We start from the raw sequence: 16031 nt of genomic DNA, 5'->3' as shown, positions 1-16031 counted from the left end.
GAAGCTTCCATAAGCCTCTTATCCTTCTCCATCAGAGGGCAGACAGAATGAAAACCACAATCACAGAAAACTAACCAAACTGATCACATGGACCACAGCCTTGTCTAACTCAACGAAACTATGAGCCATGCCATGTAGGGCCACCCAAGATGGACGGGTCACGGTGGAGAGTTCTGACAAAACGTGGTCTACTGGAGAAGGGACTGGCAAACCACTTCAGTATTCTTGCCTTGAGAACCCTATGAACAGTAGGAAAAGGCAAAAAGATAGCGCACTGAAAGATGAACTCCCCAGGTCGGTAGGTGCCCAATATGCTACTGGAGATCAGTGGAGAAATAACTCCAGAAACAATGAAGAGACGGAGCCAAAGCAAAAACAACACCCAGTTGTGGATGTGACTGGTGATAGAAGCAAGGTTCGATGCTGTAAAGAGTAATACTGCATAGGAACCTGAAATGTTAGATCCATGAATTAAGGCAGATTGGAAGTGGTCAAGCAGGAGATGGCAAGAGTGAACATCGACATTTTAGGAATCAGTGAACTAAAATGGACCGGAATGGGGGAATTTAACTCAAATGACCATTATATCTACTACTGTGGGCAAGAATCCCTTAGAAGAAATGGAGTAGCCATCATTATCAACAAGAGACCAAAATACAGTACTTGGATGCAATCTCAAAAATGACAGAATGATCTCTGTTCGTTTCCAAGGAAAATCATTCAATATCACAGTAATCCAAGTGTATGCCCTGACCAGTAATGCTGAAGAAACTGAAGTTGAACGGTTCTATGAAGACCTACAAGACCTTCTAGAACTAACATCCAAAAAAAGATGTTCTTCTCATTATAGGGGACTGGAGTGCAAAAGTAGGAAGTCAAGAAATACCTGGAGTAACAGGCAAATATGGCCTTGGAGTACAAAATGAAGCAGGGCAAAGGCTAATAGAGTTTTGCCAAGAGAACGCACTGGTCATAGCAAACACCCTCTTCTAACAACACAAGAGAAGACTCTACACGTGGACATCACCAGATGGTCAATACCAAAATCAGATTGATTATATTCTTTGCAGCCAAAGATGGAGAAACTCTATACAGTCAGCAAAAACAAGACCTGGAGCTGACTGTGGCTCAGATCATGAACTCTTTATTGCCAAATTCAAACTTAAATTGAAGAAAGTAGGGAAAACCACTAGACCATTCAGTTCAGTTCAGTTCAGTCGCTCCTCAAATCCCTTATGATTATACAGTGGAAGTGACAAATAGATTCAAGGGATTAGATCTGATAGAGTGCCTGAAGAACTTTGGACGGAGGTTCATGACATTGTACAGGAGACAGGGATCAAGACCATCCCCAAGAAAAAGAAATGCAAAGGGACAAAATGGTTGTCTGAGGAGGCCTTACAAATAGCTGAGAAAAGAAGAGAAGTGAAAGGCAAAGGAGAAAAGGAAAGATATACCCATTTGAATGCAGAGTTCCAAAGAATAGCAAGGAGAGATAAGAAAGCCTTCCTCAGTGATCAGTGCAAAGAAATAGAGGAAAACAACAGAATGGGAAAGACTAGAGATCTCTTCAAGAAAATTAGAGATATCAAGGAAACATTTCATGCAAAGATGGGCATAATAAAGGACAGAAATGGTATGGACCTAACAGAAGCAGAAGAGAGTAAGAAGAGGTGGCAAGAATACACAGAAGAACTATATGAAAAAGATCTTCATGACCCAGATAATCACAATGGTGTGACCACTCATCTAGAGCCAGACATCCTGGAGTGCGAAGTCAAGTGGAGGTGATGGAATTCCAGTTGAGCTATTTCAAATCCTAAAAGATGATGCTGTGAAAGTGCTGCACTCAATATGACAACAAATTTGGAAAACTCAGCAGTGGCCACAGGACTGGAAAAGGTCAGTTTTCATTCCAATCCCAAAGAAAGGCGATGTCAAAGAATGCTCAAACTACCGCACAATTGCACTCATCTCACACGGAGAAGGCACTGGCAACCCACTCCAGTACTCTTGCCTGGAAAACTCCATGGACGGAGTCACCCTGCTTATTTAATTTATACACAGACTACATCATGAGAAACACTGGGCTGGATTAAGCACAAGATGGAATCAAGATTGCCAGGAGAAATATCAATATCAAATATGCAGATGACACCACCCTTATGGCAGAAAGAGAAGAACTAAAGAGCTTCTTGATGAAAGTGAAAGAGGAGAGTGAAAAAGTTGGCTTAAAGCTCAACATTCAGAAAACTAAGATCATGGCATCTGGACCCATCACTTCAGGGCAAATAGATAGGGAAACAGTGGAAACAGTGTCAGACTTTATTTTTGGGGGCTCCAAAATCACTGCAGATGGTGACTGCAGCCATGAAATTAAAAGACGCTTGCTCCTAGACAGCATATTGAAAAGCAGAGACATTACTTTGCCAACAAAGGTCCATCTAGTCAAAGCTATGGTTTTTCCAGCAGTCGTGTGGATGTGAGAGTTGGACTATCAAGAAAGCTGAACACCAAAGAATTGATGCTTCTGAACTGTGGTGTTGGAGAAGACTCTTGAGAGTCCCTTGGACTGCAAGGAAATTCAACCAGTCCATCCTGAAGGAAATCAGTCCTGAATATTCATTGGAACGACTGATGCTGAAGCTGAAACTCCATTAGTCTGGCACCTGATGCAAAGAACTGACTCATTTGAAAAGACCCTGATGCTGGGAAAGACTGAAGACGGGAGGAAAAGGGGACGACAGAGGATGAGATGGTTGGATGGCATCACCGACTCAATGAACGTGAGTTTGAGTAAGCTCCGGGAGTTGGTGATGGCCAGGGAGGCCTGGCATGCTGCAGTCCATGGGGTCACAAAGAGTTGGACACGACTGAGCGACTGAACTGACTGACTCAGTGACTTAATAATGGAGCTACAACTTTCAGCATGTCGAAGACTAAGCCTGCTCAGGAGACTCAAAGGAGTAAATAGAGATGTAGGAAGAAAACCAGGAAAATGCATCACTTATGGAAGCCAAGTGGAGAAGTGACTTAAACAGAGAGTGGTCAATAGGATCAAATGATGTCGTATGAGGTCTGAACATTCTCCTTTGGATTTAGTGCCTCTGGGTGGCTTTACCAAAAGATCTTCCAGCAGCAATTGGTTCCAGCTTCCAGTCTCTTTCCACATTTCTAGAGTGAGTCCCACTGTACTGCCTGCTTGGCAGCGCCCCCTCCTTAGGTGTCTGGGTCCAAGCTCCAGGGGGCCCCTCCGCAGAGCTCCTGAAGTCAAAGCACCAGCTGGTACCTATTTGCAGTCATTCTAAGTTCCTAGGGCATGTCCCAGGCTCTGTTCCCTGGGAAGCCAACCCTGAGATGGAAATTAGAGTGCAGAAGCTTCATCAGGGAGTGACCTGAGGACCATCAACCTCTGGAAGAGAAGGAAAAGCATCAGGACCAAATGAGGGAGAATTGGGCTATTGATGCAGACTCCACCAAGGCTCAGTCACCCCCACGGGGAGCTGTGAAAGTGCAGGGCCCTTCAGTGCTGTCTGGTCAAGCCCTAAATGGAGACATCATTGGATGCAGCCCATTCCTGGGAAAGGGGTGTGATCCCGGGTGAGGGGACTCCTCCCAGCTAAAGGCAATTCCCATTCATAGCTGAGGGCTATCAGCCAGCACCACCCTGCAGCTTAGTCCCTTCAGTCTTGAGCAGGGATCTGGGTGGCACAATCAGAATCCACTGCAAGGGTTCCTCCTCCAAGAATCTACATTCAATCACTCCAACCTCTTCCCTTGGCTTCTCATCTAGGTGTTAACGTCTCGATTACCTCCTGTCTGCTTTCTGCATTCTCCTACACCTGTGCCAGCAACTCCTCATACTAGAGCCTCTCCTGTTTGCTGATGGATGCACATCTTCCACCGAAATGACAGGTTGGGAAACATCAGGATGATGTTTTACTTTCAGCTCATTGGTACTCCCAGAGTCATCTACTGGTACAGAAATCTAGAGTGAAATAACCAGTGACCCCACGTCCTGTGCCCTCTGAGTGTATGCTCCGCAGGTAGGAACGCGTCTGAACCCTCGGAGCCCCTTCCAGCCCCAGTGTAACCCAGTAACTGCATTTCTGACCTACTAGTGCACTAAATGGCCCCCTCCTGATCTGAAAACATTAACACAATCGCAACCTGAGCAGAAGCCTAACTTCATGTAGAAAGGATTGAGGCCCGAGGCTCAGTAACTGAAACATGGTCTAAATGGGTCCTAAAGGGATAGGAATGAATCGATGATTTCTTCTTTCCATTTCAGGCTGCACCAAATCTGATTTTCGGTAGAACTAAAATGGAAGAGACCCAGACCAGCATATCCTCAACAGCTCTGGTCAGTTCATCAAGGATCCGTCAGCATATTTACATGTAGACACGGGTTTCAGGAGACATGCCTGAACTATAATTCACTGGTTTTCATCACCAGCATTAAGAAGCAGTCAGAATACAGTTCGCTTCTGTTATCCAGAGCACATTTTATTAATGAGGAAGGACTACGATTCAGATGATTAATTTCACAGGGGGAGTTTAAACCCTGGTAAGCACCACTCATGTAATATATACTACGAACTTGATTATAAGGAAGAAGCAAAACACAAATCATTATTACCAAAAAATTCCTCACTGAGAATAAGTCTCCCCACCCCACCTCCCACAATGTATTAAAGACTTCAAATCTAAAAACCTAAACATATGTTACAACATTTAACATTAAGACTCAAGTGTATCTTTTTAAATACGCTTTAAAATATACTGAGGGTCTTCGCTCCTTCCCTTGATTCTCCAATTATGTGAAGAAGCCTTTTTGATTTTCTCCTCGATGTCTATCCTCTTCTCTGTCCCCAAGCAGGACCACGGAGGACTGAGTAGATGCTGAGGCTCTGACTGTGACGTCTGCTCTGCAGCCCACGTGTGCTAGCTCCGGAAGTGGTCCTCGCTGCTGGGGGGCACCTCCTTCTGGAGGTTTGCCCTGCTGGTCTTTCCGGCAGCTTCAAGCCAGGGATGCTGAAGGACCTGGTGGGCCGTGTAGCGCTTTTTGGGGTCTACCACCAGCAACCGGCTCACCAGATCTTTGGCAGCTGTTGGAATGATAGAAGGATGGAAAAATGAGATGGATTCAGATGGTTCAGCGTTTTCCTTTTCCATACAGGAAATAAGGACACAAACATCTGTGTTAGCGACAAGTGCTGGACCAGAGGACCACTGGCCCTCAGAACCGTCTGCCACGATGGAAACTTTCCACATCCGTGCTACTGACTTGGGGCTACTGAGCATTTGAAATTCAGCTGGTGCAACTGATGAACTGAATTCTTCTTGCATTTCCTCTTAATTCACTGACACTTAAATTCAAATAGCCCCATGCAGCTACCAGGCTACCATGTTAGACATAGAATCGTGAGGTCAGGCCCACCACTACCACCCATGGCACCATCCAGCCCAAGAGGACACATGGAGGCCATGTACCATACCTATACATATTTTAAATGTGTAAATCAAGGGAAAGATTTCACCTGAAAGGGCCAAAAGCGAGGAGGACCACACAAGCTTCTGCTCCACTAAAGGTACCTCTGACCTTCACCCTCTAACCTTCCAGAGCCCCTGTGCCCCAAGGACGCCCCTAGAGACCTGACTATTCACAGGTAAAATAAGCATCTCTAGTCTGTCTGATTCATAGACACTTCTGTATGTGAGATGACTTTGATCTTTTCAAATGAGGATTCCACGTTTCTGATATTTTTCCAGTTCTGAAGTTCTTCAGCTGGCTTCAAGAAAAGTATTTGGTGACTCCAACTGGTGGTGAGACTTACATCTCAAAGCAAGTCCTGTGTTTGGGATGCTATGGAGATCTACACAAAGCTAGCAGGAAATAAAGGAAAGCAGAAGATGCGGATGGCCCGGGTACCGTAGCAGGTTCTCTGGGTATCATTTCACACACCTGACCTGAAAACAGGCTCTGCAGTCAGATCCCAGAAGGGGCTCCAGCTCCCCATCCCCCAGCCCTCCTGCCTGGGAAGCCCAAAGTCTCACCATCAGAGATATTGTCCCAGTAAGGAGCCAGGAACTCGAAGCGGCCGAGCTGGATGATGTTAAAGAGCTCCTCCTGGTCCCTCTCTGGGCTGCGGAATGGGGGGAAGCCACACAAGAGGATGTAGAGGATCACGCCCGCGGCCCACATGTCCACCTCCAGCCCGTAACCTGTGCAATGGAGGCAGAGGCACATCATCTCTTGGCTGCCATCTTGGTATGGAGCGGTCTCAAAACCACACATTCAGCCAACCAGACAACTCTGTGTGTATCCATCCTGCTGTCTCTATAGAATCAATGTGTTCAAAATTTAACTCACCCTGTTCCCATCTCCCAAAGAGCTTTCTTTTCCAACACTCTGTGTTAGCTGGCACGAGCCCTACTGTCCTGGCTTCCTAGAGTTCATGTAGCCATATTTGTTTTCTTTTTTAAAATATTTATTTACTTATATATTTATTTGGCTGTGCCAGGTCTTAGCTCCAGCATGTGGGATCTTCAGTCTTCATTGTGGCACGGGAACTCTTTGTTGCAGCATTTAGGATCTAGTTCCCTGACCAGGGATCGAACCTAAGTCCCCTGCATTGAGAGTGCAGAGTCTTAGTCACTGGACCAGCAGGGAAGTCCCTAGCTTACTTGCTTTCATGCCTCTCTGATCCAGCTCAGTAATGCCTCCATTAAAATGTCCATAGTCACTCAGTACTCTCCTGTCACACTGTCACCACGTTACCATGGCAACTCTGCTGGCCACACTGAGTTCAGACTCATTTTGGGGGAATCCTGGCTAACCCTCCCCATCCAATTGCACTTCCCTCTGCTCTACTGAGGCTGGTTTTTCAAAGTCTCTACCACCCAACTTCCATGCATAGGCTAATCTCTGTATCTTGGCTTCCCTCATGCATTTGCTGCTGGGATAAAACTCTCCCTTCTCCCTACTCCCAAGCTTATAACCCATCTAGAGCTTTCCCATCTTTAGCCATCAGAGGTGGTTTAACTGATTTCTCCTGGAGTGCAAGGATGGCTAAATAGTTATTCACATACTTGGAGCCATATAATAATGATGAAGATGATTTCCTTGTATATCCTTTACAGAGTCTGTCACTAAAATAGTCCATTGGACCTTTATACAATATGCAATATACATATATTATCCATGGGGTTTGAATTGGGACCTCCTTTTCCTTTAATTGCAAGGTTAAAAAAGGAGTTTTAAAGCCAATTACCATAAGAACTGCTCCTTGTCTCTCCCTTAAAGGTAGCTTTGGGTAAGTGGCTAAATGACCTTGCTTGCTTGAGTTTCTCATTCAATTCTCCACCATCTTTCATCTCACTGTCCCGCCAACACACATACACACACACACACACACACACACACACAATCTCTTCTCTGTAATAACAGCAGCCCTGATGAGGAAAAAGTTCTCATGCTTTGGTCAAGGAGACCTACTTCAAATATTTAATATCCAAGTGCAAATGCAGAGCCAATCTCTGAGATTTTTAACTGCTTCATGTTGAAAAATGTGAAACTTAAATATTAAAAAGTAAACATTGGTTAGTAAGCAAGCTAGAGTCCAACAGAGCCATGTGTAACCCTTACCTTTCTCAGAGAGGATTTCAGGAGCTACATAAGTTGGAGTCCCACACACAGTAAATATAGGCCTCACCACATGCTTTGCAAGACCAAAATCAGCCAGTTTCAAAGTGGTAGATTTGTCCTCATTTCGCTGAACCTGTAAGAAACCAAAATCCCCAAACCACCAAAATTGTGATGAGAACAAAGAAGGAATAGAAATACGAACATAAAAACACAGGACAAGCAAATAGTAAAACACAGGCACTTATAGATTAACCTGACACTGACAAATTCAACTTGATCTCAGTGACACTTGCTTACTAAAGAACAAATGATGTAAAGTAATTAGCCTCCAACTGATTAAAAAAAAAAAAAAAAAAGAACCAATGAGCTGGATTTTCTCTGCTGTCCAATGTGGCGGCACCATATTGTCACAGATGGCTATTTATTTTAAATTGAATTAATTTAAATCAAAATTAAACTAAAAATTCAGTTTCTCAGATGCACTAGCCACGTTTCAAGTGTTCAAACGCTGTCTGTGGCTAATGACAACCATATTGGACCATGAAAATCTACAATATTTCCATCATGACAGAAAGCTCCATTGGGCAGCACTGAGTTAGAACAAGGATCAGTGAGCAAGTGTGTGCATGCGTGCTAAGTCGCTTCAGTCATGTCCAACTCTGCGACCCCATGCACTGTAGCTGGCCAGGCTCCTCTGTCCATGGGATTCTCCATGTAAGAATACTGGAGAGGGTTGCCATGCCCTCCTCCAGGGGATCTTCCCAACCAAGGGATCGAACCTGAAAATTGCAGGTGGATTCTTTACCAAGTGAGACACCTGGGAACCCCATTTTTTGAACACAGACTAGCTTTAACGAGAGCTACAAAAAAATGCTGTGGGTAATGCAAAATCTGAGCAGAGGAAAAAAAAGAAGGAAAAGAAGTAGGAACTGGAATGGAGCAGTAGACAAATAAGCAGTGGAGGCTAAAATTATTTGTTTACCTAACAAACGCCTCTGTCATGCTTCTTTGGGGCCAGGCATTGCTTATAACATATTACAAAGCATTAATTCACGTGCTCCTCATTGCAGTCTTGTGAGGCCGCTCACATCCCCATTTTACAGATGAGGAAGCGGAGGCACAGGGACACTGTAAATGGTGAACTGCAGTTTGAACCCTGAACACTTGGGCTTTACAGTCTGTGCTTATAACTGGCGTATGACCCCAAATCTGCCAGCAAAGGGTTATTTCTGTTGCAGGAGGCAGCACCTGGGGCTCTGCAGGGCATTAGGCAGGGCTCTGGTTCTCCCGGAGCCCCATCAGTCCCACAGTCAGGCACAGCGACACCCAAAAATGCAGGGTGGGCAGCCACCCCCCCCCCCCCACAAATCTCCCCAGACAAGGGTAAGTGCTCCAAATATGCTTTGGTTCCTGCCAGAGAGCTTACATCTCTGTAAGCAGAATGTGTCTTAATCACTGAGCCCAAGTCACCATTGGGCAGGCTAATCAATGTCTCCATAATTAACCTGACCTAATGGAAATCATAGATGTAGAACTAAAATGCTCTTCTGCTTTGCTCTGTGTGTGGAGACAGACACAGCCCTAAAGGGGACTGGTGACATAATTATGGGAATAATTTATACTAGAAAATCTAGTTTGGAAGGGAGGAACAAAAAACCATGTGCTGACTTAAGTTTCCAGATGGGCTATCTTCACGAATCCCATTTGCTGGGTGACTAATGAAAAAAGTCTGTGCCTTGCAAACATGTGTAAATATTCCCAACCAAATGATCAGCAGTAAAAGCGTGTGGCTGATTGAATACACCAAAATAAACCATGTACACCTTTGCAATATAACAAAGACACCCTCTCCTTCCTCAAAGAAACCCCCTGATTCTAAAACCTGGCTGCATAACAGAGGGAGCAGATGAAACATGAAGGAGACCCAGTCTTTCATTTTGAAATTTTTCATGAGATTTATTCTGAAATTGCATTATGTTAAATGTCCATGTGCTGATAGACATATTTCTCAAATACCAAATCTGTTTTCTTAAAGAAAACATTTTATGGCTTTTCTAAAATAATATGTTGCTCCTTATCTCCATTGCTTTTCAAGCCTCAAAAATGATGAGACCCACAGCAGAAACTGAGGGGTGGTTAAGATCTGCAGGGCTGTTTGTTCCTTCCAGAAAGTGAGATGCATCGTGTTTTTGATTCTTCTGTCTCCAGCCTCTGCTGTCACGAGTTATGTAACATTTCTCGGAGCTGTCAGTGTGACTTGAGACATCTTGTTTACTTCACCTACAAGACCAGCTTAACTACATTTAAGCTCACACACTGACAAGTGTGAATTTTGTTTTTGGCTTTTTGTTTTCCAACAGGCACTTCACAATCTTGGCTTTGGAACAGTTCTTATCTTAATCCTTAAATTCATACGAGTGGCATCTTTCTGGAATAACTCTTCCTCCTAGAATCTGTGGAACTTTTTTTTTTTTTTTACTTGAAGTATAGTTGATCGACTGCCCCGACCGGCTCAGCAGAAGAATCTGCCTGCCAATGCAGGAGACAGGGGTTTGATCCTTGGGTCGGGCAGATCCCCTAGAGGAGGAAATGGCAACCCGCTCCAGTATTTTTGCCTAAAAAAAATCCCATGGACAGAGTCCAAAGGGTCACAAAGAGTCAGACATGACTGAGCACACACACACATAGTTGATTGACAATGTTGTGTTAGATTCTGGTATACAGCAAAGTGATTCAGTTATACATACATATATATTTTTTTCATATTCTTTTCCAATATAGTTACTTACAAGATATTGAATATAGTTCCTTGTGCTATACAGTAGGACCTTCTTGGTTAGCTATTTTATACACAGCAGTGTGTACCTGCTAATCTCAAACTCCTAATTTATCCCTCCTCTACCCTTTCCCCTTCGGTAACCATAAGTTTGCTTTCTATGTCCGAGTCTGTTTCTATTTTGTAAATAAATCCATTTGCATCATATCTCCAACTCCACATATAAGTGATATCATATTTGTCTTTGTCTGACTTACTTCATTTAGTATGATAATCTCTAGATGCATCTTTTTTAAAAAAATTTTTTAATTTTTAAATTAGAGTATAATTGTTTATAATGTTGTGTTAGTGTCTGTTGCACAACAACATGAATCAGCTATATGTATACATACATCCCCTCCTTCTTGAACCTCCCTCTCATCTCCCCCAGTCCACCCCTCTAGGTCATCACAGAGCACCCAGCCAAGCTTCCTGTGCTATATAGCAACTTTCTACTAGCGATCCATATTACATGTGGTAGTCTATCTATGTCCACGCTACTCTCTCATTCATCCCACTCTTTCCTTCTCCCTTCTTCTGTGTCCACAAGTTCGTTCTCTATGTCTGAGTCTCTCTTCCTGCCCTGCAAATAGGTTCATTAGTACCATTTTTTCTAGATCCATACATAGGGGTTAATATACCATATTTATTTTCCCCTTTTTGACTCAATTCATTCCACATGACAGACTCTAGGTTCATCCACATCTCTACAAATGACCCAATTTCATTCCTTTTTGTGGCTGAGTAATATTCCATTGTGTATATGTACCACATCTTCTCTATCCATTCATCTGTCGATGGACATTTAGACAGCTTCTTGTCTATTGTAAACAGTGTTGCTATGAACATGGGGCTCCATGTATCTTTTCAAATTAGAGTTTTCGCCTTTCCCAGATCCTTTGCACATGAATGGGATTGCTGGATCACACGGTAACTCTATTCTTAATTTTTAAGGAACTTTTATACTATTCTCCATAGTGGCCACAGACAATTTACATTGTGCAGAACTTCTGAAACCATCAAATTCTCCACCCAAATGGGCAACTCATCTAAAACACCCTCCCACCAGACTATCATTCACCTTGACTGAAATCTCAAGATGAAAAGATCCCACAGCTTCACGTGGCAGATCATACCGATTATAATCACCTTAACATTAAGGAGGTTCACCCCATGTTGATTCAGAATTTCATCCCCACCTGTTTTCTAAAATCCGCCCTCTGGGAAGGACACACCACTTCCAAAGATGGGAAGCAAGTACCAGGACCCTCCCCCCAGGCCACCTCTGGCTCCTCTAACAGGCTCCCAGGTGGTACCTTCCTGGGCCATGCTTGCCTGAGGGCCCGCCCACAGCCCCTGTGCCCATATCTGACCTTGCCCTCAGCCCACATCTCCATTTCTCTGCCTATAGGTCTATCTAAACTCACTTCTCTAGGTCACATTCCTTCTGGGGCTTGTTTTCAATTGCCCTCTAATTGAGAGAGTGCTAGAGATTACTTTACATGTTACTTCAACGACTGTTGACCCATCTAGGTCCAACATCCCTTTTTCCAGCCACACCAAAGTCCCCTTCTTTGAATCCAGGCAATCTATATTATTTACATTAGCAGCCCAGTCACATCTAGACTGTCTCAAAGATTCAAGAGGAATTGTTCTTTTTCTGAGCCATTAACAACTTCCTCTCCTTCAAGGCACAACAGTTTGGGTTTTTTAAATTAATTTTTGGCTGTGAAGGCACAATTTAAATGTGATCTTGCAATGATCATCTCTGAACAGCAGGCGGCAGCACAGTACAGACCAAACAGCAAGCGGCTGCCCTAAGAAAAGGGATAAAGGCTTATTTATCCAACTTCTCTCTTGATCCTTCATGCTTCCTCTGGCCTTCTCCCTCCAAGTTTCCACTTCTAACTGGCCATGAGGACTGGAATGACCTTAAAAACCAATTCACATGGAAACGCCAATGTCTAAAATCAATTTACATGTCAACAGCAAAAACAGCAAAAAAAAAAAAAAAAGAATGAAACAATCAATGGGGATGAAATTTTCCCTGGGACCTGTCACATGATCAGCCTATGACATGCCTCTGCTGTCTACACATCATCACTTCTCCAGCTCCTGTTTGCTTCTCCCAGGTTCCAGTCAACACCGCACAGCGTATTCCAACCCCGCCAAGGGAACACATGCTGACAGAAGAAGCAATTAACACTGATATTTCTGCAAGCTGGAAATTTTCATAATTAAAACTTCTTTTGCAAGCTCCCAGGAGTCTAAATAGCCCTAAGGGAAGAAGGAAACTAGCATCTTATCAGGAAATATGATCACTAGAAATAAGATAAGCTCAGTAACACAGGCCTAAAATTTTACCCTAGGGCCCAATTACCAGATATAAATATTTCTGCGGTGAAAACAACATGATAAGCTTGTTGGATCCATTAAGAGTTCTTGGCACATTCTGGAAGTCTCTAAAGGCAGCCACAATCAGCCATGTAATCAAAAGTTAGTTCTGACATCATCACTCTCCTGTTTGGCAGAGACAGGTATTGATACAGACAGCAGCCATCCGTTAAAGGAAGAAACAATTACTTTGATAATTAAAGCAGAATACAAAATTAAAGACGACCCAAGAACATTAATTGATAGACAGCAGTAACCATGGTGGTATTTACTAATATTAACTCTCAAAAGACCAGCCAAATTTGTAATGTAATTATAATATCAGGAAATTTAGAAATGACACCTTTCTAAACCCAGATAATGAGCTTACTGTTAAATCCAACACACCCCAGATCTCTTTCTGAAAAACCACAATGCACCGATGCTAAGTAGCATTTAAACTCTGACACAGTATGTTGAACTTTGAATGTATGTATGCTTAGTCGTGTCTGACTGTTTGAAACCCCATGGGCTGTAGCTCACCAGGCTCCTCTGTCCATGGGATTCTCTAGGCAAAAATACTGGAGTTGGTTGCCATGCCCTCCTCCTTCCCGACTCAGGGATGGAACCCATGTCTCCTGCATGTCCCACATTAGCAAGCAGGTTCTTTATCACTGAGCCACCTGGGAAGCTCATGTTGAACTTTACTCACCCAGAAAAGGACAAACAGTTTAGAAATGTGATAGGCCCGTTCATTCAGAAAAACACCAGCTGACAGATTATACACAGGACAGAAGAGATATTCCCCTATGCCACTAAATTTGGCTCAGATCTGTGGCTTTGTACAGCTTCTGAAGGGGCCACACCACCACGAAAAAAAGCTTTTTATTTAAAAATAAATAAATAAAAACAAAAAGAAGCAGACTTTCTTTAAAATCAGAAGATAGGGTCTAAATATTAGTTACAATGAACACCAGTTAACAACTCATGTACTAGACTGAAAACATAGCTATGCTGCAGTTTTCATCTCTCTCTCTCAATACACACACACACACACACACACACACACACACTTCATTGCCTTCAAGGGCACTAAAACATATATGAACTGAGATATAAATCCATGAAGAGTTGCTGAATGACTTCTCTCAGGCAGTTAGCTTGTCCACACTAAATGTACTCCTTGCAGTTTTTCCATTTCCTAAAGCAAACCTCTTCGTGCCATCTGCAAGTGCTGACTTTCTTCATTTAAAAAATTGTTGACAAGTCAGTCCCTTAACACAAATGAGACTCTCTCCTGCCCAAGATATGAGCCAGCTTGACAGCCTGGTTCCAGGACCTTGCAGAGAAAACGCAAGCTCAGATGGACTGTCCCCTAAAGAAAATGATCCTACAGGGTAAACAATCTCACTCCACATCCTCAAGAACATGTGTCACTGTTGTAATGATTTTTTAAGCACAGGCCCAAAGTGTCCCACACCCAGGCCTCTAATCTGAAGCCTTCCTGCTTACACAACTCAGTGAAAACAACAGAGGACCTATAAAGAACACTGCTCTATCATGATTCCAAAGTGGCCACTGTAAATAGTGTGCTACACTTCACACACAGGGAATACCTGGGCTCAGACCCCAAAGAAAGAAACAAAAAGAAACTAAAAAAAGGGTGAGGACACTCAACTCATGCAACCATGGAATTCTTCAAGACTTCCTTGGTGGATCACTGGTTAGGACTTGGCGCTTTCACTGCTCTGGGCCCAGGTTTGGTCCCTGGTCGGGCAACTAAGATCCTGCAAGCCTCTCAGTGTGGTCAAAAAAAAAAAAAAAAGCAAAAATGAAATTTTTCAAAGGGAGATTTACTCAATGGTAATTCTGATCACTCAGGCAGACAGTCAGTGTTCTGCAATTCTATGAATTTAGGCAAAAACAAAGTTGTTTGATTGAAGGGTCAACTAGATCTCACTTCACCAGATAATTAGCTTGACTCACTTAGAGTTTCATTCTGCTTGTGGGAGCAACTTAGGCAGATGAATGTAACGGCATGATGTTTCCAGGCTGGCTCTACAACCATGAAATGAAAGGAAACAGGCTAACTCCCTGCCCATCCCCGCTCCAAAAAAAAGTATGGTTTACAGAGACCATTGTTTCCATCTTCTCCAGCTTCATACGCAGCAATCTGGCTTTGGAGTCTTCTTCATGATGTGCACCGTAATATCAGACTTGTTCTTAACATCATAATAATGACACCAGCTGCCGCTGATGGAAGGCTTGCTATTACCAGGCAGCACACTGGGGTCTATATTCATCCACTCATCCAACTGATATTTATTGAATATCCACTATGTGACAGAACCGGTCTAGGTTTCACGGTACAGTCTGAATAAAACAATGTTTCTGCTGTCCTAGGACTTTCCAGGAGGAGCAAAGAGAGAACAGACAAATAAATATGAAACAGATCAGGTGGTGATTGAGGTTACAAATAAGAAAGTGGAATAAAGGGCCAGAGAGTGACCATGTGAAGCGTGCTGTCCTAATGAAGCCCACTAGGAACACAGCTGAAGCTCAGAAACATGTTCAGTTGATTGCCTCATTGCAACAAGCAAGAAGGTCCACCTTGGGGATCCAGGTGTCTAAGCAAGAGGGTGTTCAATGAGCTAGTAAGATCTGGGCTGTGCCAGGTAATGTGGAAGAGGGTTCAAGAAAGTAGGATTTTGCTATGAACTGGACACTGTCAGGATGTGAGGGTAATTCTGTGACTGGGCATCTTGGTGATTCTTATCTAAAAGGTGAGAAGAAGATGGGGCAGTGAGTCAGTCCCCAGGAAGGGAATATGTAGCCACACTTGTGGTCTGGACTATCCTGTTCTTATCTGGATTTGGACATCATGATGAAGAGGTCTTGCTTTTGTCTGGATCCATCAAATGGCTACCCATTCCAGTACTCTTGCCTGGGAGATCCCATAGGCGAGGAGCCTGGTAGGCTACAGTTAGTTCATGGGGTTGCAAAGAGTTGGACACGACTAAGCACACATCATGGTCCTAGAGTAACCTTATTTCACGCAGGTGTTTGGGGAGATGGTTTGAATCCAAAACCAGAACAGCTGAGCTGTGAGTGGCAGGCCAGCTCCTGGTGGTCTGGGGCTAATTGTCCCTTTCCTGTGAGCAATCCATCCTTAACCGTACAAGATAGGTACCATTA

General features: G+C 43.6%; 1 protein-coding gene across 1 annotated transcript in view; it reads right to left on the bottom strand.

The window, feature by feature from the left end:
- Positions 1 to 4808: 4808 nt before the first annotated feature.
- DCLK3 (doublecortin like kinase 3) overlaps positions 4809 to 16031 on the bottom strand; it is a 30632-nt gene continuing 19409 nt past the window's right edge. The window contains exons 3-5 of the mRNA XM_061129142.1: positions 7649 to 7781; positions 6058 to 6225; positions 4809 to 5108 (exon numbers count right to left, since the gene is read on the bottom strand). Of these exons, the coding sequence (XP_060985125.1) occupies positions 4945 to 5108; positions 6058 to 6225; positions 7649 to 7781 (465 nt within the window). The 3' untranslated portion in view covers positions 4809 to 4944. The remainder of the gene's footprint in view (positions 5109 to 6057; positions 6226 to 7648; positions 7782 to 16031) is intronic.

This window comes from Dama dama, chromosome 24 (genome assembly GCF_033118175.1).
Source record: "Dama dama isolate Ldn47 chromosome 24, ASM3311817v1, whole genome shotgun sequence".
NCBI classification, from domain to species: domain Eukaryota; kingdom Metazoa; phylum Chordata; class Mammalia; order Artiodactyla; family Cervidae; genus Dama; species Dama dama.
This window is presented reverse-complemented; position numbering and strand designations above follow the sequence as displayed.